Genomic DNA, 16,527 nt, shown 5'->3' on the forward strand with positions numbered 1-16,527 from the left:
CGATTCTTCAGGGATATTAGAACAGTAACTGCAGCTCTGTTTTCTTCTTAACTTCTAACATAGGAACAATCCCAGGTATCAATTCACAGGTGAGGGATTTGATCCAACTAAACCTGAAGAAACTCCTTTGCTAGTTTTAAGGCATCTGTAAAGTGTTAGTTGCAGTGGTTTTCAAACTTTGCTGCAGATTAGAATTGCCTTGCAAACTTTGAAAAATCTGGGTGCCCAGGCCACATCTGCAGATTCCAGTTTAATTGGTGTGGGTTATAGCCTGAGCATTAGGATTTGTCCAAAACTCCCTAAGTGGTTCTAATACACAGCAATTTTGAGAATCACTGAACTAGTTAGAGAGTATGAGTCTGGATTTTAGCCTGGAATCTGATTTAACTAGAGGTGTAAATGAGCAACTTTTAAAACTTCCCTTGGCTCTGTATTCCTCATTTACTAAAAGCGGGCAGGGGTGGCGGTGGGAGATGTACTTCTAAAGTATCTTCCTCTAAAATTTTATTATTCTAGGGCCCTTCAAGGTTTATGAATTAAAAGGTACTTCACTGCTTTCTAGAAATAGAAGAGGATCTCTGTTCAGAGACCTGGGAATGATTTGCACTCTTTCTGTCGGTTTTAATGGCAGTCATAGACTGCCCTCAATGTGGGGATGTTTCTGTCACTCAGAGGAATGCGTGGCACCAACAGCATTCAGGTGGGTGGTTTCAGCATCCCTCTGCTTGTAACTGGCATACACCCTAATTTGAGCAGTAACTGAGGATAAAAGTGGGTTTCTTTGCTCTTCTCTGTGACTCCAGAAGATACTCTGTTGCCAGAGGTAGTGTCATTTGATGGATGACTGGACATTTTTCTTGGTATTTGGAGTTGATGGCTTTCGTGCTCTTTGGAGCTTGCTGCCTTGCACACAGCTTAGTGACTTGCTTGCCAAGACTTTTCCTCCCATGACCCAGGACACTCAAGTTCTCTTTAGGTCTTAATTTTACTTCTCTCCAAATGAGAGTGTGTGTTTCTTCGTCACCCTGATCTCGTAGCAACTGACTCTAGACAGGCGGTGATGGACACAGGACTCCATTTTGTTCCCCCCGCCCAAGGAAATTTAAGGAGGACTCCTATTATTAGGTTTTCTCAAAGATGTTGTTTATATTTTAAGTAATTCATATTTGTTAGTGAAGTTTTATTTGCCACACAATGCACACAGAAGTAATCAGAAATGTGGACTATCACAAGGCATAAAACATCAAAATTCGACCATATTTTATGTCTGAAATTTCTTACTTTCAAAAGGGAAGGTACTTTTAGAAGTATAGTCTCCTACTATTAATACTTCCTGAATTTTTTGTTAAAAAAATTCAAAACCCATTACCATATACACAATTCAAGATAAATTACCCAGTTAAAACTCAAACAATCCTATTGGGAGAAAATTTTTGAAACTTTGCATTCCTTGTGAAAGAGTTAAACATGTTCTTCCTATTCTGGCCGTCAGATCTCCACATGTCTACCCTGGGGTGTAAGTAAATGCTATTAGTGCACCATGGAAGTGGGAAAGAACTGTTTTTTTTTAAATCAGGGAGGGCAACAAAGCAATAAGAAGGAGCACAGGGCACCATGTTAGTGACAAATCGCAGGAGGTGGTTCTAGAAAGGTTGTGAAAACTAGTTTCTCATTGCAGGAATCGGGTTGGGCCACTCCTTCACCCCCCTTCTCAAACACAAATATTTTCATATAATAAAAGCCTGTTCCCTATGGTTATAACGCAGCCTCCCCTCCTCCGACACCACCATTTTTAAGGGGCTTGCTGCGCGGACTTTTCCAAAGTCCCAAGGTTTTTTTTCTCCCTCTGGCCCTTGCAGAGGTGAGGCGTCCCTTCGGGGGCTCACGCCGCGTGAGGGGACCAGAAACACCCACTAGGATCCAACCCGGGCAGCCGGCGGCCCGAGCATGCGCTGAGAGTTCGTGCAGCTGGCCCTGGCTGCCGCCGCTGCCTCGTCCGGACTTGGCGAGGACTTGGGAGGGACAGCGGCGCTGGGAGGTGGCTTAGCAGAGACTTTCCAGCAACTGCTGCCCAGGACTTTTTTTTTTTTTTTTTTTTCCCCCTTTTCCCAGGAGGCGGCGACGGCGGCGGCGGGGGGAGAGGAAGAGAAGGAAGCTTCTCCACTTTGAGTCAATGCAGCCCTGCGGCTTTCCAGGAGGAGCGTCGCTGCCCCGATGAGCCCCCGCAGTGCGTCCCCGCCTGTCCCCCGGCGGGATCGGGGCGCGGAGCCCAGCGCCGACGGTGAGTGGCCGCGCGTCTCTCGTCCTTCCTGCCCGCTGTCCCGCCAGCCCTCCGGCGGCGGCTGCCCCCGGCGCTGTGTGCTAAACTACTTAAGAGTGCTGGCTTCGGGGCTCCCCGCCGCCGGCGCTTCCCCGCGCGCCCTGCCGGGGGCGCGCGCCCGGGTGGCGGGGCGGCTGACCGCGCTCGGCTTTGTGCTCCTCGGGCGGCTGGGAGAGCCGGGTCGCGGCCGGGGCCGGGGCCGGGGGAGGGGGACGTGAATGACTAACCCGGCGTCTGCACAGCTGCACCGGCCCTAATTCCCGTGCGCCCCTCCCCGCTCCCCGCCCCCCGCCCCCGGCTAATCCATCATTCCGGGGCCCAAACATCATTTCTCGTGTTCTCCCGGAGAAACCCTAGTCGCCGGGCGGAATCCCAGCTCAGCGCTGCGCCCCCTCCAGTGCCCCGCGTTCACACCCGAGCTGCAGGATGGCGAAGGGGGTGCGGAGGTGGGGGGCCCAGGAGCTGTCCCAGTGAGAGGGACACTCTCACCTTCGGTGTCGCCGGCGGCGTCTGTGACATCTCCGGGGGTGGGGGTGGGGGGGCGGGAGTGTGGTTTCCAACCTTCGGGACAGTTCCGAGCAGAGCTCTCCCCGAGGAGGGGCGTGGACTGACGGAGGTTTTAAAGAGCGTCTCATCAGAATTCAGAGGACACCGCCGCGTGTCCCCTGAGAACCCGAGTTTGCTGCGCGCCTTCATTCATCCGGGGAGACAATCTTTTCTCTTCCCAGCAGGTGTTATCTGAAGCCTGTTTGGAACTTTGGGGAGTTTAGGTTACTATTATAACTTTAACAAATGATTTTCGATGAAGCGATGTCTCGAATGAGCTAGGCTTCAGACCAGACCTGCACCCAACTGAGGGCTGGCAGAGGAGGGATGGGCTGGGGGTGAGGAGCGCGGTGGTGAGAAGTCCCCTGTTATCCCCCGCCCTCTGCAGATCGCTGCTGTTTTGCCCGTGGGGGTAGGATGTGGTGAAAGGATGGGGCTTCTCCCTCCCGGGGCTCACAATGGCCAGAGAAGATTCTGTGAAGTGTTTGCGCTGCCTGCTCTACGCGCTCAATCTGCTCTTTTGGGTAAGTCAAGCAGTCCACTGCACCAACAGGTGGGGACGGCTGGACTCGGTTTCCTAGAGCCACCACATAACGCGCCAAAGGGCATGGCTAAGCATTAATTAATTACATGGGATCACACCCTCTATTTTTCAGAGAAGTAAATTTTGACCTTAAAATGCCTTTGATCTAGCTCAAGTTCCATTTGTAGTTAGGAAAAAGAAATCCACCGCTGGATACTAGTGGCAGTAAAATTAGACTTGAAGTTAATCTGGGGATATAAATAAATGCACGTGCTTGTGCTTGTAGATAAGAAAATTTTGACATACTACTTAGGGAACTGCTTGTTTTCAGGAATTTCAGATAACTGTGCAAGCCATAAATTGTTTCCTTACGTCATCCTATAAAACCTGGTGGGGGCAGAAGTCTTACTATGTTTTTGTAGGAATTCATACCAAGATATCCTATCAAAAGACTAAGTAGATTTTTCTGGGAGATTCCATATAGTCTGAAAAGGTGGTTTCCGTGTAACTATTTCTAAGTTGGCAAAGCTTTAAGGAATTTTGTGTATGCTTTTGGAAAATCCCATAACCATTTAAGGAAATAAAATACATAAAATTTAACAAGCTCATGGAAATCTTTATGCCCTAGGAGTTAGTGACTTTTTATGCATTGCACCCAGGCATAAATTTTCATTAAGTGTTATTAATAATCACATTGTTATTTACAAAACTTTTATGGAAACTGTAAAAATTTAAACGTTGAATGTTGCTTCAGGAAGCTGTTCTGCTTAAGCAGTTAATTTTTTTTTTTTTTTTGCCAAATTTGTGTTCTATTAATAATTTATATTCAAAATGTTCTGTTAGAATTTTTAATGAGTAATTTATTTATTTGGCTGACTGGCTGGCATTTACCAGCTTTTTTTTTTTGTAGGGTTATGACATGTGGTCTCTAGAGAATGACATTTTGGTTGAACTACTCCTTATAGATGGCTCCATTTTAAGGTGACAAATTAAGCCTCAGTTCAGGAAGTAATCTGAAAGATATCTAAACTGGCAACTTTTTTTCTCAACATGAAACTTAAAGCATTGAGCTGTTATATTCACCACTTGGAAATATAAAATCCCTAACTGATCTTATTGCAGTTTTTAATTCTAAAAATGTACAAATTAAATGTACATTTAATTTAAACGTACAAACTTAATTTGATTAAGGTCATTAAATTACCTGCTTAGCTATAAGGTATTAAGATTTTGAACTTTGTTTCTTTAAAATGTGTGATAATTGTCACTTCTGTTTATTAGTTTTTCACTTTTCTACTTTATTGTGTTTAATTACAGAATCATCACATTTTTATAACTAAAAGGGGATTTAAGATGATCTGGTCGAACTTCCTTACTTTGGGAATGAGAAAACTAAGTGTAGGTTAGCGACTGGAAGCCAAAGCTCAGATGGCCCAATGGTGACAGTGCCGGGAGCAGACCTCAGCTTTCTCGCCCCTAGACAGTGCCTTTACGTGGACGATTACTTTGTTCGAACCTTGGAATTACTAGGACTTTTTTTGTGCAACACAGAATAATGTTTTGGAAATTTTCTCAATAATTTGTATTGTGTGTGTGTGTGTGTGTGTGTGGAGGGGAACCCAAATCACTTAACAAAAATATTACTCTTCTGAGTAACGACATTTGCTTAAACATGCCTATTCCTTAAACTCCTCCAGGGCTCTTTGTGTCCCCAAAGAATGTAAAATGTTATTTCTTTGTTGTTATCCTGTACTTCAACATTCTCACTTTCTGTGTGTTCTGATTTATTAAAATTGCTTCCCGCTTTCTCCAGCCCTCCTCTTCTCCAAATATCATCTCCCCACCAACAAAATAATCCGAGTTTACTGCCTACTCTGCATCCTTCTGTATTTTTCTATATTTCATACAAAGATGTATTTACTCATACCTGTCCCCGTATACCCATTCATGTACATTCATATAGACATTCATGATATTTTTTGTTAGGTTGTTTTGCTCATTTGGTTAGAGTTGCAGGAGTGGGATTGCTATGTCAGAGGATATGTAATGATGGCAACAAAATAGCTAACATTTCTGTAGTTCTTACTATGTCTGCCTGGCACATTTAGTGTCTCAGTTTCCTAGTCTGCAAAATAGGAATGGTAGTTCCTATTTCTTAGAGTTTTTTAGAGTTGTTGGGGGATTAGAGTCAATATACGTGAAGTGCTTGAACAGTGGCACTTAATAAGCGCTATCTATGTCGTAGCAGTAGCAATAGTAGCTGTAGTACCCGCAGTCGTTACTACTACTACAATAATGATGCTCACTACGAGTTTACTGTAATAAGTAGATTACCAGGAGATGGATTGATGAGTCAAAGGAATCCTTGTAGTAGTAATAGTAGTAACGGTTATTGTTGTGATTAATACTGCTACTATTGCTACCGCTTCTCCATTCCTTTGACCCAGTAATCCTGTCCTGGGAATCTATCCCCTAGAAATAGAAGCACAAATATACCTCATTATATGTACATCATATACATATAATGTTGCTGCCATCTCATTGGTGTTATGAAACTTTAAAATTTTTACCAATCTGAAAGGTTTAAAGTGTTATTTCACTGTTACTTTATTCTTTACCTCCCCCACTATCAGTCAGCTTGAGCATCACTTTATATAAACAAATTTTTATATGTTTTTTCGGTAGAATTTTTCTCTAGAATTTTATATAATCTTTTTTTTATTCTTCTGTTCTTTTAAAGCGCCTGCCTTTCTTGTCCTGATTAAGGTTTCTTTTTCTTTGAGATTATTTTATACAATTAAAATATCTGTCAGGAGTCTTTTGGAATTGTATGAAATGTATATGCTAACTTTGGGGACATTGGTGTTATTCTTTCAATGTTAAAGCAATGTTTGCAGATCCTATGTTTCCTTACTTGTGCCTCATACATTCCTGGGCATCCTTACACTACTCTCTCATCTAATTCTCATAACAGCCCTGGAAAATGGTGGGTGGTGGTAAAGAGAAGTTACTCAGTGAAGCTCATTAACTTGCTAGTAAGTAGCAGAACAGGGATTCAAAGTCCAGTTTTTTTTCCTCTAAGTGCGGCAGAAGTTGTACTATTGGAAACGGTGATGAATTTATTTGCAGCAGAGAAATAAACATCTTCAGTAGGAAGGGATTAGCTGTGCACCTGCTCATTCCAAGTCCCCTAGAGCAGTGCTTCTCAAACCTCCACGTGCATACAGATCACTTGGGCATCTTGTTAAAATGCAAATTCTGATTCAGTAGGTCTGGGGCTGGGCCTGAGAGTCTGCATTTCTCAAAAGCCCCTCTGTGACACTGTTGCTGCTGGTCTGAGTGCCCCATCTGGAGGAGCAAGGCTTTAGTTCTGGCTTTTAGTTCTCATTGGAATTAGAAGGAGAACAAACCAGTGTGGCGTGAACCTGAGCTCATCCTGAGTATGGAGAGGGCGATTGTACTGGCCTCTAGTTTTGCGGGATTGAGATACCTGCCCTCATTACCTCCAGGATCAAAAGCTGTATCGTTTTACTCTTCTCCTAGCATCTGAAATAGACTTTTTCTTATCTATTTCTACTATACTGGTACCCTCTCCCATTCTCTACCCAGCAAAGATTTTAGGGAAAGAAAAATAAATCTTATTTGGAAAAACACTGAGGACCTATACAATTTTGTTTTTTCTGTTCTGGGAGTTGAATATCAAACAGTAAATTTTTTTTTTTTTCAGTAAAAACGTGTATCTTGCATATTTAATTTTTTTAAGTGGGAGGTATAGACCTGTCTAAGAGGAAACAATCCACAGAATAGTCAATATCACAGATGCACTGCATTCTTTCATTGCTGTGGATCCGGTCACCTTGATTTGCCACCTGTTGAGGTGGCTCTTTCACTTGTAAAGAAGCATGATCCCGGTTCAGCTCTACTGGGGCTGGCAGACAGATACTGGACCTTCGAGGTTTGTCATGAGTTTTATGGATCTGTAATGGGAAAAGGCACATGAGACACAGTGTACGTGAGTAAACTGCCCTGAGAGCCCTTTGGAGACCATGATTCACATTCTGGCCACGATAGAGCAAGGAAATAGGTTATTTTTACTTCAAATGTATCACACTTTTACTTTTTAAATGCCATAGTATTTCATAAATGAAAGCTTTCCTCCATTTTAAAGACAACTTCTGTGGCTTTATGATGTGAGTGTTTGCCATTCTTAGATGATAATTTTCTGCTGTTGGAAAAATGGATACATATGGTTCTTTTTGGAAATTCCTGAAATTGGTGAGCACTTAACATTCATCACGTTTGTTTATTATTTTCTAAAAGTATAATATCCCACCTGTAGTTTTAAACTCTCTTTTCTCACCAGCAGATAAGAGCCATTGTCTTTCACTTACCATTACCAAAGAGTAGCAAGAGAGAGGAACTACCCTCGACAAAATATGAAAAGAAGCTTATAAAAGAAAGCCTAAAAAGCAGACAGGAAATCTGGTTCACACTTTTGGGATATATGCAAGCCAGATGAAGAAAACAGAAGACTCAATGTTCTGTTTCTTTTTCTCCGGTTTTCTGTAGTGAACTTTAGGTGTCTGACCCATGCAGACCCTAAAGAGATTCTTGGCAAGTGGGTATTTGCATTCACACAGCATTTATATAGTCATGTTAAAATACTACTTTTTAAATTGATGCTCTCCCCACCCCCAACTTTGTACTATGAAAGGCATTCCAGTTTACTTTAACTCTTCCTAAGGAATAAAGGAGAGCCCTCCGAGAAATGTTAGTGCTTTTTAAAAATAAACATTAAATAAGCTTTAGTCTCAGGGGCAAAGCTAATACACTTTTTTTTTATGCAGTTGGCTCAGCTGAGCAAAGACAGGCCACTGCATGCTTCTTAAGGAAGCATTTCGAGGAGAAGAAGGGTGTGGAGGCTTCCTTGGGGCCCAGCCCTGCTGCCAACTGCACTCACAGGCCCCCTCAGGCATCGCCCCCACTCAGAACAGTCACAGGCTGGGCCATTGGGCTGCACAGAAACTATGGTGTAGAATGAAGCCTTGCACCCTTCTTCTGCCTGCATTGCCTATAGGGTGACCAGATCATTTATTGTGGAAATCAGGACCATTTTGAGACTGAAGTTATAAGGGGTTGTCTCTATGAATAATGATGACAGGACAACAGAGGCTTAAAGTGGAACCATCCTGGTCAGAGCAGGATGTATGGTCACCCTGTCTGCAGGGCAACATGATCTATAAAAACTATTAGTCAGCACAGCTCCAAGTTGCTATTGATTTATTCATCCCTAATTAGTAGATGTTCATGCTTAAATGATACCCACGAGGAATCTTCGGAACTTGTTTCAGCCGTCATTTGCAGTGCCCGTGCTTTCAGGCAAACAGTCTGATCTGTTTGCTTTTTTCTGCTGCTCCCAGCTCCCCCCACCCCCAGCCCCCCAGAAGGGAAGCTGGTTGAGGCATGAACTGATTAAAAGGTGGATGGGAGCAGGCTTGGGAACTGAGACAGACATGTTCCTGGGAAGTACTTGCCTTGGACTGCCAGCCTCCAAATTATCAAAAATTGACTTACCTTTACATTTTAATAAATAACAATTGGAATCCTTTTGTTTTTAAGAAAAAAAGGGAATTTTAAAAGCATCTAGTTCAATTTTTGCATTTTCATCATGAGCGAAAAGAGTTTCTAAAAGTTTGAATTACTCGTCCAAGTTCTCTGTAGAGACAGAAATGTAACTACGTTCCTGGTCTCTCTTCCACATTCTGCTCTTTGCCAACAGATTTGACATAAAAAGAAAAGTTTAGGCGGCTGGCTTTAGACATCAGCCAATTCTGTCAGCCTTGAGCAGAAATGATTAGTGTTACTGTCACCTTATATAAGACTATATATTATATATGCCAGACAGTAGAAGGAGGTAAATGTCTATTTTTTGACTGCAACCTTACTTCCTGGAGACTATAGGTATACATTTCATAATAAATTCTGATATAGGAAATGACTTGATTCTTGCTATTTTTTTATATGATTAAATTCAAGCAAAACCAGAATATATCTGCAACACAGCAAATTTCATTTTTATAAATATTTGTTGAGAGCTAGCATTTTCTAAATGTTTTTGCAAGACAGAAGGTGGCAGAGGTCCTGCCAAGTAGTATATTAAATATATTTCTCTAAAGTAATCTTTGTGTTATTTTCTAAATATTTCCTTGAACTACAGATAATATTTTGCAATATTGGAGAAGATGTAAGGAGCTATAAACCTAGTTACATGTGATAACTACAGTGTCCTAATAATTTAATCATCATGAATGACAGTTGAAGAATTATTTTATTTTAATTTGGAAAGTTAGTAGAAAATACCATTATTAGTAAGGAGTCCTGAATTGGTTGCATAATTTGTCCTTCTAGATTTAATAACATCAGGATTAGTTACTGAAGTGACCTTGTCTCATTTTAGCTTAGTTTCTTGCTATAGCATGCACTGTATTTGTTGTTACTGTTATTATTTTCTCAACAGTAAGTAAAATCACTCTTTGAGAATTGAACTGTTCTCAGCCATTTAATGTGGCTGGAAATAAGGTCATAATAAAAAGCAATGTATTTTCAGAACTGCTTGTTTACTGTGAGATAAAGCTTTGTGTTGATATTATTTATTTCTACTGATGTTCTATGCACAGCTACAATGCTTCGGTGACTACAGTGAAAAAAACAGCAGGGCTAAGTAGACTGCAACATTTGTAGTTTAAAGGACTTTTGAGAACACTTAAGCCAGCTTCTGACCTGATATATAAATTTTTCATCATGTAATTCAGCAAGCATCTCTCTACTGGAAAACTTCCAGTGATAGAAAGCTCAGTTCCACTTAAAGCATCTCCTAATTTTGCTAAAGTTCTCCAATAGTTAGCTTATCTGGCAAGTTGAAATCATCTTTCTTTAATTATTTTCTCACTCATTCATCTAATATGTATCAGGTCTTACTACTGGGTCGGGTACTCTACTGTGAGATGGGGCTAGAGGCAGTGGTCTGTGTCCTCTAGTGGAGTGAGATGGGTGGGTAAAAATAGGAGACGGTAGATAACTGCTCTGTGAAGTCTAGACAAGAGCGTTGACTCTGGGTAAGGAGGGAGCTGGGAGGAAAACTTTACATTCTAGCTGATGTTTGAGCTGGTCTTTAAGGATAAGGTTGCTCTGCTCATGATATGGAAAGGCTGGGGCAGGATTGCATTCCAGGCAGAGGGAACTGCATGGGCAAAGACATAGGTTTGGGAGGTCTGCGTGGTGCATATCAGAGAAGCACAAGCAGAACTTTTGTCATCCAAGGACAGAATGTGTGTGGGAAGGAGTTGGCAGGAAATAAGTTGAAGAGATAGGTCAAAGGGTGACTGAAGAGGGCCTGTGTGTCCTGCTGTAGAGTTTAAACTTATTCTCTAAGAGAGAGTTGGGGGAAGTGGAAGTGAGAGATGGGGAGGAGCCACAAGGGGCAGCTATTAGAGCTTTGTAAGCAGAAGAGCTTGATCTGTGTTTTATAAAGCTAACTGAAGGGTGAATTTGAGGTGGAATCTGTGAGCTGGAGAGTTCTATTATAAGGTGATTATAATTGCCTGGCAAGAGACTGAGGGCTTGAAGTAACCAGAGTGGCAGGAAAGGGGGAGGAATTTATCAGGTGTGTTTCAGGAACAATCCGTTGGACTTGAAAGCAATTAGATGTAGGACTGAGGAAGAGGGAGAGGTTCAGGCTGCTTGCCAAGGGGCCAGTGGATGTGACTGAAGCATTGATTATACCATTTACCGAGACAGGAAAACCAGTGGGAGGGACACACAGGTTTCGAGAAGAATGAAAATGAGTTCAGTTTTAGAGATGTCAAAAATAAGAACGGCTGTGGAAGTCCAATAGATAGTTCTATCCAGAGCGACCTTTCCCGTCCATTTGTTAGACCTTCAAATGTCCGAAGATTACATTTATGAACTGATTTAAGAGTTGTCTCCTAAACTGAGAAAGATTAAGAGAAAGGCCTGAGGTCAAAAGAAGAGGTAATATGTATAAGACAGTAATAGGGAATATGTGTAAGAATCCTACTCTTTTTTCATCCTGTGAATCCTCTATGAAGTTGGACTTGCTATTATAACATTTTATGCGGGAGGAAACTGAAGCTTAGGGAAGATTAAATGACACACCCGAAGTCATATAGATGAAAAGGAGCAGAGCTGGAATTCAAATTCAAACCAAGGCTTTTTGATCCAATGGCTTCTTATGGTCATGGTGGTCAAGACCGTATGCCTTACAGTGATCTCTAAGACCGTGTGTTCTGGCCCCTGCCTGGCTTTCCATTCTTGCCCCCTGCCGGTTTCCCTTCCTTGCACATATCATGCTGCCTTCCACCCTGGGACCTTTGCTGTTCTTTCTGACTGGAATGTTCTTTTCAACCTCCCTTTCCCTAATGAACTTGATAATTATCTTTCAGATCTTAGCTGTCTGGAGAAGTCCCCTTGACCCCATGGAATAGGTCAGTCACCCCAAAAGGATTTTTTAAAAATATTTATTTATTTATTTTAATTAATTTATTTATTTGGCTGAGCTGGGTCTTAGTTGCAGCACTCGGGATCTTCATTGCATGTGTGAGATCTTCGTTGTGGCATGCGGGATGTTTTAGTTGCGTCATGAGGGATCTAGTTCCCTGACCAGGGATAGAACCTGGGCCCCCCGCATTGGGAGCATGGAGTCTTAGCCACTGGACCACCAGGGAAGTCCCCCAAAAGAAGTTCTTACAGCAACTTGTATTATTCCTTCCCAGTACTTATTACACTTTGCAGTTACACATTTGTGTCTCTGATGAGTTGACTAACACTTGACTAACACGTGATCTCTTCACTTAGTAAATTTCATCATAGACTTGAGCTGGTGCCTGTTATTGCCGACCAGTATGTATCTCTAGCACATTGCGCAGTACCTGACAAAGAGCAGCTGATCAATACATATTTTTTGAAACAAAGAATAACTTCAGAACCCATGCTCTTAACTGTTCTACAGTACTAGAAATGTTTTGGAATATGCCGTTTTAAAAAATGACATTTTTATTATGAATGGAAGTACTGTGTATATAATGACAACCACTGATACTATATCATGCAAAATGAAGAATCTGATAATTTGTTGATAGCTGTCTTAGAGCTATGATATTGAAAATTGACTAAACAGCCTGTGAGAAATTAAAGGATGGAGAAATCAAGATCAGTTATTATTTCGAAGAATGATAAAGAGAGGGGAGAATTATTTATAACTGCAAAAGAATTAAGGTAATTAAATAAAATAGCACATTAGTAGACTTTCCTGTTCCCCTGAAAGATATAAGGTATTTGAAGACCCACATATAGCCAAGTAGAGGGAGACCATTTAGCCTCAGATTTAATCAAGCAACCCATGGTCCCCTGCTAGCCCTGTGTGTTGTAATAGGTACTGTGATTATTGAGGTTTGGTAAGATCAACAGATCAGGAGACAACTGCCATTGAAAAGATAGTCTGTTACACTCACAGATCCCAAGAGATAGAGTACAGGTCTCCTCATGGTGGGGTCCATCGCGAGGCAGGGAGAGAGGGAGACTGAGCAAGTGCTTTCATTGGGGCTTCTTCAAGGAGGAACTGGCAAGGCAGGATAAGTAGGTTTTGGCTAGTTTGAAGAATTTCAGCAGCCTCTGTTCTTCGTTGTCTGGCATCTGGACCTTGCGGTGATTTGGGCAGGTGTAGAGTGGCCTGGAATGAGAGAGCTCAGTAGAGGGGTGGTTGGGAGTGTGGGCTCCGGATTGGTTGGTTTGTATTTGAAAATGAAAACTGTGGGCCCTGAAGAAGGACTTCTCGCAAGGGCGGGTGGAAGGTGGCCAAGGCAAGGTGACTCAGGCATATTATCAGTTTGTCCAGACCAAGATGTGTCCAGCATAAGCATGTAGAACAGATGTTAAAGCATCAAGTTTACAGAAGCTAGAAACATGTTTAATACACTGTGGCTGATCCACTGGGTAACTTTTATGAGGTTTACAATCTGTTCTTCATTCCCAACAGGAATGAGGATAGTAATAAGTGGCCTAATTCTCCTCTGAACTGTGATCCCAGGGTTCTTAACCTGTTTTAAGCCATTGAGCCCTGAGCCCTCGTTCAGCAAAGAAAGTAGTTCAGACATTCAGACTGAGCCTGACCCCTACAGAGGACCTCCCCCTACAATCCCACCCCTCCCTTTTTTTAAGGAACCCTGCATGCGATGCAGGTGCATCTCCTCGCTGTTTGGAGAATATAATGCTCGTTCCTAAACTTGGAAGGCAGTTAGTGACTAACCCTGAAGCTTCAAAGATGAAGGCCTGGATTTGAATCCAGCTCTGCCATTTAGAATCTGCAAGACCTTGAACAGGTTACTTCACTTTCCGTGCTTCATGTCACTTTTTACAGTCTGTCATTGTCTGGTTTGCATATTTATTCCTTGTGTTCGGTAAGAAGCTCCACAAAGGCTGAGATCTTGCTTCTTTTGTGCATTGTTGGGTCTGTGACTCTAGCACAGACAGTACAAGGCAGATGGCTGGTGCTGAGTAAATACAGTAGTTCCCCTTATCCTCGGTTTCACTTTCTGTAGTTTCAGTTACCCACGGTCAACAGTGTTCCAAAAATATAAAATGGAAAATTCCAGAAATCAACAATTTGTAAGTTTTATATTGTGTGCAGTTCTGAGAAGCGTGATGAAATCTCCCACTGTCAGGCCCAGGATGTGAATCATCCCTTTGTCCACTGTATCCAAGGTGTAGATGCTACCCGCCCATTATTATAGAAAAAAACATTAGTATGTATAGGGTTTGGTACTCTCTAAGGTTTCAGGCATCCAGTGGGGTTCTTGGAAAATATCCCCCTCGGATAAGGGGGGGATCTACTGTATTTGCAACTAGATGAAGGATATGTGAATTCACTAGCTGCTTTTCCAGGCAGGTGGCCATGCTTCCCTGTACAAGAGGTCACAGAGCTCCACATGTTCTGCTGACCTAGGAGCCCTTATCCAGAAAGCATGTTTACAGCCACTCCTTGAGTCAGTAAAGACTCATTCCTCTCCTGTATGTTCATTATTTCAGCATTTACAGAAAACCTGTAACATAATGGTAATCAATGCTCATTAAGATGCCAGAAATTCTTAAAAATCAAATTAAGCTGAAATTCATTATACTGCACTTAAGAAGATAAGTATAAGGCACATTTGAGAAAAATTTCCATCAAAATAGGAAAGACCTTCAGAACTTAGGGTTAACCTTCAGCTTTTAGAAAAGCCTCCCAGGAAGACTCATTTTGAATGTGTTCTAGATAGTTGCTGTTTAAAAAAAAAATTTTTTTTTTTAAGTTATGGACAATTAAAAACATACAGAAGTAGAAAGCACAGTATAATTAATCCCCAGTTACCAACACAGCCTCCACTTCTCACTTAACCCCCATGCATCGTGATTGTTTATTAAACCATTCAGCATGTATCTGTAAAAGGTAAGGATTCTTAAAAAAAAGTAATACTATTGTCATATCTAAAATAATAAACAATAATTTATTTTATGATGTCAATATTTTTTATTTTATTTATTTTTTTATACAGAAAGTTCTTATTAGTTATCTATTTTATACATATTAGTGTATATATGTCAATCCCAATCTCCCAATTCATTCCACCACCCCCTCCCCCCCGCTTTCCCCCTTGGTGTCCATATGTTTGTTCTCAACATCTGTGTCTCTATTTCTGCCTTGCAGACCGGTTCATCTGTACCATTTTTCTCGATTCCACGTATATGCGTTAATATACGATATTTGTTTTCCTCTTTCTGACTTACTTCACTCTGTATGACAGTCTCTAGGTCCATCCACGTCTCTACAAATGACCCAACTTTGTTCCTTTTTATGGCTGAGTAATATTCCATTGTATATATGTACCACATCTTCTTTATCCATTTGTCTGTCAATGGGCATTTAGGCTACTTCCATGACCTGGCTATTGTAAATATTTTCAAATATTTTCAAATATCCAATATCACCAGTCTTCTCATAAATGGCTCTTTGCGGTTGGTTCATTTAAATCAGGATCCAAACCAAGGTCCTGACATTGCCTTGGACAATCTCTTAAATCTCTTTTAATTTATAACAGTTTCTCCTTCCTTCTTTTTGTTCCACCTGCCAGCTTTTTAAATTGAAGAAACCAGATCATTTGTTCTGTAAAATTTCCTATATTCTTGATTTTGTTGATTGCATCCTGATGGTGACATTCAACAAGTTTAAATCTGTTCCCTGTATTTCCTATAAACTGATAGAGCTGGAGGCTTGATTAGATTCAGGTTTGACTTTTTGGTTAAATTAACCTCAAAGGTATCTCTGAGTACTTCTGATTGCATCATATTGGGGACATTATTATATCCGGTTGCCTCTTTTTATGATACTAAGATTGATCAGGGCATCTGGGGTTTAAGTCAACCTGATCTCTCCATTCTAAAAGTCCCCATCAGCCTTTCACTTAATGCGGTAGTTCTCAGCCCTTACTACCCATTAGAACATCTGTGGAGCCTTTACCCACTTTTGATGCCCAGGCCCCACTTCCAAAAATTGGTTCAGGGTGGATCTGGGCTCAGTAATTTTTTTAAGAGTCCTGGTTGATTCTGATGTACAGACAGGACTGAGAGCCACTGACTTGATAATTTTGGCAGTCGTTGAGTATCTTTGCCAAGAGAGCCATTATTTCAGAAAAGATTAGCAAATAGTGACATTCTGTCATGCTTTCTGTACTTATCAGCAGACATTCTTCCATTAAAAACTTTCATTAAGTCTTTGGTTCTTTTCTTTAGTTCGTATAAGAAAGATTGGATAAATATTGGATTCTTATCAGTTTTCTGAAATTGAATATCCAACATCCTCCAAAGCTGGTTAATGAGTTTTGTTTAACTATTATTGTGAATTCATAGATTTTAGCATATTGGATGTTTTAAACCGTTGCATTTATTATTATTATTATGACTATTATTTTCATGCTCAAATTGTTTAACTTTAGCCAATGGAAGTCCTTTGAAGTTAGCTCCTGTGACGTTTTGGACAGCGTCAGTAGTATTTGATTGCTCCCTTGCTTTTACATATGACGTGTTT

General features: G+C 41.3%; 1 protein-coding gene across 4 annotated transcripts in view; it reads left to right on the forward strand.

Moving 5' to 3' along the window:
• Positions 1-2,062: 2,062 nt before the first annotated feature.
• TSPAN12 (tetraspanin 12) overlaps positions 2,063-16,527 on the forward strand; it is a 65,884-nt gene continuing 51,419 nt past the window's right edge. Inside the window, exons 1-2 of one of the 4 annotated variants that reach the window (XM_036863824.1) lie at positions 2,063-2,281; positions 3,255-3,390. In XM_036863824.1, the coding sequence (XP_036719719.1) occupies positions 3,325-3,390 (66 nt within the window). In that variant the 5' untranslated portion in view covers positions 2,063-2,281; positions 3,255-3,324. Of the gene's footprint in view, positions 2,282-2,748; positions 2,767-2,897; positions 3,091-3,254; positions 3,391-16,527 lie in introns of those variants that run through there. The other 3 variants (XM_036863827.1, XM_036863825.1, XM_036863826.1) reach the window with 3 other exon arrangements.

Source organism: Balaenoptera musculus, chromosome 9 (genome assembly GCF_009873245.2).
Source record: "Balaenoptera musculus isolate JJ_BM4_2016_0621 chromosome 9, mBalMus1.pri.v3, whole genome shotgun sequence".
NCBI classification, from domain to species: Eukaryota; Metazoa; Chordata; class Mammalia; order Artiodactyla; family Balaenopteridae; genus Balaenoptera; species Balaenoptera musculus.